General features: G+C 36.3%; 1 protein-coding gene across 2 annotated transcripts in view; it reads right to left on the bottom strand.

Moving 5' to 3' along the window:
• VAT1L (vesicle amine transport 1 like) overlaps positions 1-7,064 on the bottom strand; it is a 46,161-nt gene continuing 39,097 nt past the window's right edge. Inside the window, exons 8-9 of one of the 2 annotated variants that reach the window (XM_085234895.1) lie at positions 3,761-3,886; positions 1-3,081 (exon numbers count right to left, since the gene is read on the bottom strand). In XM_085234895.1, the coding sequence (XP_085091021.1) occupies positions 2,983-3,081; positions 3,761-3,886 (225 nt within the window). In that variant the 3' untranslated portion in view covers positions 1-2,982. The remainder of the gene's footprint in view (positions 3,082-3,760; positions 3,887-7,064) is intronic. The other variant, XM_085234897.1, reaches the window with a different exon arrangement.

The following is a 7,064-nucleotide window of genomic DNA, read 5'->3' as shown; positions in this document are numbered from 1 at the left end:
TAATGCTATGCTCAATATTTTATTTATATTTTTATGTAAACATAATTTGCTTTGTAGGCACAATATAACAAAAGCTCTAAAGCAACAAATACAATTAAACAGTGTTTCAGTTCACTTCAATCAGGCTTAAGATAAAGAGAAGCTTTCACAGTTCCTTTAAGGCAATTTAAGAAATAATTTGTTTCACTTGAAGAAACTATCAAATTGTCTTACAGTTGTTTAAACACAAGTGTTAGTAGTAAACACAAACCTTCATTTCTACTGCAATAAGACTTGTTCTGTAACAACAGTCTCACCATCATTTTGTATAGCATGCCCTCTACCACTTCAAATGTGATACTACTGTTTGTGGTATTCTAGTAAGTACTTAGGGCTTATGGGCCAAATTCTGCAAGCACAAATCCTGCTTCCGAAACAGGCACCTGAAAACTTTCGTTCATTTCATTAGTAACCTTCATATGTACCATATTAATATCGCTAAAACACAGAGTAGAATTTAGCTCAATGATTGTAATACTGATCTGTGTAGTGCTTAGGTAGATCCAGAATAGTCCTCTGTACTCATTGCAATTACCTGACATTCTGCTGATCAGAAAATGGCCCTGAAATTGGTATGAATTAGCATGAAAAGTATTTTTGCCTTGCTAACAAAACCAGAAAGACTAGCCAAAATTATTTCATCTGATTGTTGTCCCCATGGTGCCTGTGGCCATGGCCACCATCTCACCCCTCTCTATTTATCTATAAGGGAAATTTAACTGTAGAGCCAACCATACTGTGGTTTATAACAGAAGAATGGATTTGCTATTCTGCTTGCCCTACTAATTTAAGGCCTTGAGAATGCCACTTTACTGCCAGTTCAAAGATCACCAGCAATATTGCTCACTTTGGCGTCAAATCAAAATTTCTAGTTATGTTAAGGTTTGTTGCAGGACAACATTGTTACACTAACTGCAAAACAAAATTGGGCATGTTTCCTACTGAATTGTGAAAACTTAATGGCCTTTCTTAAAAGCTCATTGGGCAATCCCAACACATGGAAAACTCACTGAATATATATTTTTTCTGCATATTGAGTTCCTGTTTGGGTCTGACATGGCACCGGAAGCCTAGGTAAGTCCAACACAGAAAGAAAATCAACTAGAATGAAGTTCTGCTTCAATATCTAAGGAAAACTGAAGTTTGTTTTGACTAATATTTCAACAAAAGCTTTTTTTGGCATTTTCCTCCACAGTTAGTTCTTCTCATCATTTCTGAATTTGTTCAACTGAAGGGAAACTTGCTTAGAATGAACATTCTGCACAATTATCTACTATTAGAACAGTAGGACAGCAACTTCATGAGCACGGTATGAAGAGATGGACATAAATACTCAGGCAGCAAAGATTAAACAAGTAGGAGAAAAAAAAAAAAAAAAAAAAAAAAACCACAATCCTCTAAAACCACACGTAAAAGTAATCCAGACTCACAATTACTTTCACATTGAGAAAAGCCTGAGAAGCAATCCCTCTCCCCTTTTGTATATTTTTCAACTTCTATCACAACTACATATTTGTAGAATTAGGAGCACAACTAACCATGCCTGGAGAAATAACTTCTTTTGCTAAAAATATACTAAAAATATATTAATTCAAAGATACATGGCATTATAACAAGGTCTCTGACTTTCTTTTAGCATTTCTACTGAAGTTGTTTGCAGTTATTTTAAAATGTTTATTTCAACAAGACCACCGAGGACCTGAGTAGCTTCTGTTTGGATAGGTGAAAGTCAAGAAAAAATATTTACTTTTGTCAGGTTTAGACATATTTCCACTAGTGGGAGGTAGATAGACTAGCTGGTCTTTGTATATTTGATCCTTCAAATAATCACAAATATAACCATACACATGGAGCAGAGCTTTTAATGGAATTACTCGCCTAGGTAAAGTTATCCCCATGTATAATTTGTGATGGGATTAAGGTCTAAAAGTCACTTTTAAAAGGGTTAACTTCTTTAGAAGTTCAGCTCCAGCTTCATAGTTGATCAATACATAGTGATTTCAGAGTAGTAAACTCTGCCAACAAATTCTTTCCACATACTGAAGAGTGATCCTTACTAATAGGATTTAAAAGTTAAATTTACAAATGTTCCGGATTTTAGACACAGATAAGTCAATGCATCCTTCGTAGAACATGATGTTGAACTGTCAGTAACAATGCAAATTGTTCTGGCTCTAAAATGAGTAGCTAACTGACCTCTGGTGCCTAAAACATATGGGGCGATAACTCAGATCAACAGGAAAGCAAGATAGCTGACACTCTGAATGAAGTGTTTAATTACTGGTGCTGATGGCTAATATGATTATGCAATAGCAATCAAAGTCTGTCTGTCAATTAATGGTGTCTTGCACAATTTCAGATTCCACAACTCAAAATGAGGTATTTTTGAAAATGAAGACAGGATTGCTTATAAAATGAGGAAGCGTGATAAAGGAAAATAAACTTACCATTTTTGAAACTTCTATCTGTGGTTCATAAAAGGAAAACTATTGTAACACTGAAAAATTCACAAAATTAAGAATCCTCCCTCCAATTAGCAGAATCTTCAACACAGCAAGTGGGCAATACTTTTTGTTACTGTGGTCGTCAACTTGCAAAAAAAAGCTCAACCCTCCAAATAACTTTATGCAAAAAGTTGGAATTTGCATGAGAAAGATGCCCATCTAAAATTACACAGTAAGTTAATGAGGCTTTTAAACTGAAACAGAAAAATCCATGGGACTCCTACAGGGAAACTGGGTTTTACACAGGAATGTCATAATACTGCACTGGATGAGAATGGCACTTGAGTTCAAAACAATGATCAACAGCTCATAGCTCAGCTGACTGCAGACAAATACAACACACACTGTACTACAGCATTTGTTCACTGATGCAGAGAATATTTCCCAGTCTTGTTCCCTTCTACTCGATCAATCATTCTGCTTCCATCACCTCTGGCTGTTACTGGATGAATGGCATGCGCTCTTTATTCTCATTGTCCCCTTCGTGATCTTCTTCCTCCTCTCCAGCCTCACTTGTCTCTGTGCTGTCGTTGGCCATCTACAGGATGAAAGATGAAGAAAATCAGAGCACCTATCACATTGATTTACCCAGTCTTGTTTCGGTTTGATTCATCTCATAAAGTGACTTTAAAAATGGAAGAAGTCATGGATGCAGCAAGAAAACAAATGTTCTGCCAGAACAGAAGTTTTGTTGGTATGACATCACTTTCAGTTAAAACTATGAACTGTTCCCTCAAGGATTACAGCTGAATTATGTAACTGGAAGCTGCTTTTAGGACAGTTGCACAAGTGGACTTTGATCTGGGTACCTATCACAGAATGGCATTAAGACTCTCAGAAAAGAAACGCAGCTATGTAGGACGTTCACAAAATGTATGTAATGTGCTCTTCTGGAGATAGACAATATGATTCTTTAAAGCAGCTAATGGATGGGAAGTGTTTAGATCCTTAGAGAAGTAAATCACAAATAGATCACACAAATAGATTTGGCAGTTTTATCCTGATTTAAGAGTGGCAGGCACATTTCTGGAGAGGAGACGGCTATGCCGCATAGAAATCTAACTGCTGGAACTGCAGGAGTTACAACTGTGTTCCACCATGGGCTAAAAATATAAATTATAATTATGGGTTCTATTTAGGTGCTATGGATTTAGAAGAAAACAGTATAGAAGAAAACTGCAAGGGACATTTCTCCAAATGTCACTACCACGCTTTACCTTGTGAGACTGTACGCCACGTACGTAGTGCTTTGCACTCACCAGGGGAGTGGGTGCTTTCTCCACATCCAGAATTAATTTTCCTATGTTACCTCGGTCATGGATTCTCTGCATGGCCTCCTTCACCTGAAAGAAAGATAAGATATTGATAACTTACAAGCTCACGTTTATAGAAAATCCTGATTGCCTTTCTTCAAAATCAGCAGTATGTGCGAGGCACGCTATGAGCAATGCCATTCAAACTGCTGCTTTAAACAAAATGAATATGGTTAAACAGCTTTTAGAGGTTTTTTAAGGCTTCACTTCTGCCTTGTTTGCCAAAACGGGATGCAAATCTTAATGGAGTTTCTGAGTAAAGTAATACCTACATAATGGTACTGCAATACAAAAGCTGAGGTGAGAAACAGGATCAGGGAATTAATCTTGACAGGTTGTTCATTAGATTAATTTCTTTTCCTCTTTGCAAAATATTTGTGAAGAAATTTTACTTTCATTGAAAATGTGAAATATTTCTCTAATTGACCTATGATGGTTAATTAGTATATTTTGCTTTCCTACAGAAAGAATGCCACATCCAGGCAGTGGCTGTGATAGACCACGCTGGCTCTAATTGCATGATTGAGTATTTTCTTCCTTTGTCTTTCCCCACATTTTTAATTGTTTCTTTTAATGAATAGTGTCTTACCAGTACCATTAGACATTTAATAACTGGCAGCAATTAGCCTATACAAGAAAGAAACAACAACTTCTTATGAATGGCTCTGATGAGGAGCTTATTTTCATGTGAAGTTTTAGAACTCATGGGGTCTCAGTGTTGATGAACTCACATTCAGTTGTGTTTCACTGAATATCCAATGTGAGGCATGCAGAACACTACTAAATCACTGGAAATTGGAAGATATCAAGAATTCCTCACTGTCACGGTGGAAAAACATCAGAAAACTCAAAATAAAGGCCACAGAAAGGCTTTGCCATAGCCTTATCATACTATTTTTCCTGGCATAACAGGATATATTGAGGCAAGAAACTTTTATGTTAATAGGATTTGCCATCTGTACATAGATCTATTGACTTTTTTTTAAGAATAATGGCATAGAAGCTAGAAATAAAATGCTGACTTGAGAACAAGTGGGTCCCACAGTACATTAAAAGCTTGAATTGAGGTCCATGCACCCAAGACCATTAGTGAATGTCTGATACAGAAGGTGGTATGACATTTCTGAAGACACTAAACAAATACAGCTTTCAAGTTTCAATTAAATTTAATGGATACTGGGCACAAAATGTCTTTTCCATCTGTCAGCCTTATTCTGAAAGCTGGCTGCAGTGAACTCAGTATTACACCTTTAATTTTACCAAGTGGTTCACTCAATTAGTAAATACCAGACATTAAAAAAAATCTGATAGAACAAAAGAAAAATTGCAATGATGAAAAAAAACTAATAAGGAAAAAACACTTTCTGACTGAGGACATAACTGGAAATTAACCATGGAATACAGTGTTGTATGAATTCCACTGGATAGAAGGTTGATTCTAAACATCGACCAAAAACCACAGTAACTTTTACTCAAACAAAACCTATCTAAGTAACCCACAACACCAATTCTGTAACATGGACAGTATTCCTTTAAGAATATCCAACAATGACTCCAAAGCAGCAGGTATGTTATTTTATAAATCTTGTTAGCCAAATCAAGCTTTTAGGAGTCTATAGCACAGCGTGAATACACAGATGAGACAGAATTGGAGAAATCAGCAAACGCATTTACCCATCTTTGAAATTTATTACCAGAACATCATGTAAAAAGCAAAGCATGCGACACTGATTTTAATCTGTACCATATCACAGTTCACAAGGCAAATCTGAGAAAATGTGCTTTCCCTGCATTTTTCACAAGCGTGATATCAAGTTTAAGACTTTGGAGAAAGGTTCAGTGGTTTCCAGTACACTTGTAAGTAACCATTCCCTCTTCCACCGTAGAGAAGAGAGCATTAAAAACTAAACAAGCATGGTTACAGTTTGCTGTTCTGTGCACACTCCAAAAGCATTTCCTTTTTCATGTGAACTTTGATGTGCTGAATTTAGTTTGATTCAAAAGAGACATCCCTTCCAGTGGGGAGGATCAAGAGGGCTTCCCTCATCTTAAAGTCCCTAAAGTACTTTTCACCAGTTGTTACTATTTGTATTTGTCATCTCAAATCAAAGTAAAGGAATCAGATTTTTTTCTACATGGATGAGTAAATTCAGTTTCTTCTTATGCAGTATCATCAGCAGAAGACTTGGACTGGAAACAGTGCAAGGGTGCACTTCCTAATTTAAAGAGTTTCTGTTGAAATAAATGACAAATTTTCCATTGTCCTTTCAGTATAACTCACTCCTTACAGTGGTTTGACCGAACTAATGCTGAATTACAGGAAATTATGCTGAGAAAGCATAACATTCACATGATACGTATAATAAAGCTCTGCACTGGATTCTGAACTGTTTTTACACATTAGTGGACAATGAGAAAATACTTTCAAATTTCCACGTTATTTGTCTAAGGAAATCTGTCAAACTTATTGCTGAAAAGAAATAAAAGCAATAAAAGCCATGCAGTCCCATGAACCCAACATAAACCCTCCTAGGCAGCAAGAGAAGAAAACAATTAATAATAGCCAAGGAGAAATTAAAGGAATCCCAAGTTTGCCTTTTCCCCCAAAACACAATTCACATGTGTTTGATTCTGCACCAATATTCTTTTTGTTTGATGTATTGTATTTTTAAACATTCTCTGCAGCTTAAATAGCTTTCCATATCTTTTCAGTCTAATGGAAAATGATAATAAACACAGGAAAAGGAATTTTCAAACCCAGTTGGAAACAATTTGCATTTGCTTTAAGGAGTATCCTTTTATAATTGAAGAAACAATTTTGAGCAAGAGTGTTTCTCCCATCCCTTTCAGCCTTACAAGTAGCACAGTTGTGGATAAGTTGTTAAATATCCCCACTGAGCAGCGACAATAAATCTGGTAATTAGGATCTATGTAATAACAAGTCACAGTTACGAGGCCCTGTGAGAAACGCTCAAAACTCGTCTTCCACCATAAGTCCCCAAGTGCTGCACGTTCTCTGAGCTCTGTGAGCACTCACTGCATTGTGCCAGCATTATAGGCAATCAAGCAGCTTTAACATCTCTTTGTAAATTTCATCTGTTAACACACACTTGCACATTTAAATAGATGTTGTGCTACCAATACCCAAACATAAATCTTCAGAGAAGTCTTGATACAAACACAGGATAGAAAATGACAAAGGCAGCAT

Source organism: Meleagris gallopavo, chromosome 13, assembly GCF_905368555.1.
Source record: "Meleagris gallopavo chromosome 13, MGAL_WU_HG_1.1, whole genome shotgun sequence".
In the NCBI taxonomy this organism is placed as follows: Eukaryota; Metazoa; Chordata; class Aves; order Galliformes; family Phasianidae; genus Meleagris; species Meleagris gallopavo.
This window is presented reverse-complemented; position numbering and strand designations above follow the sequence as displayed.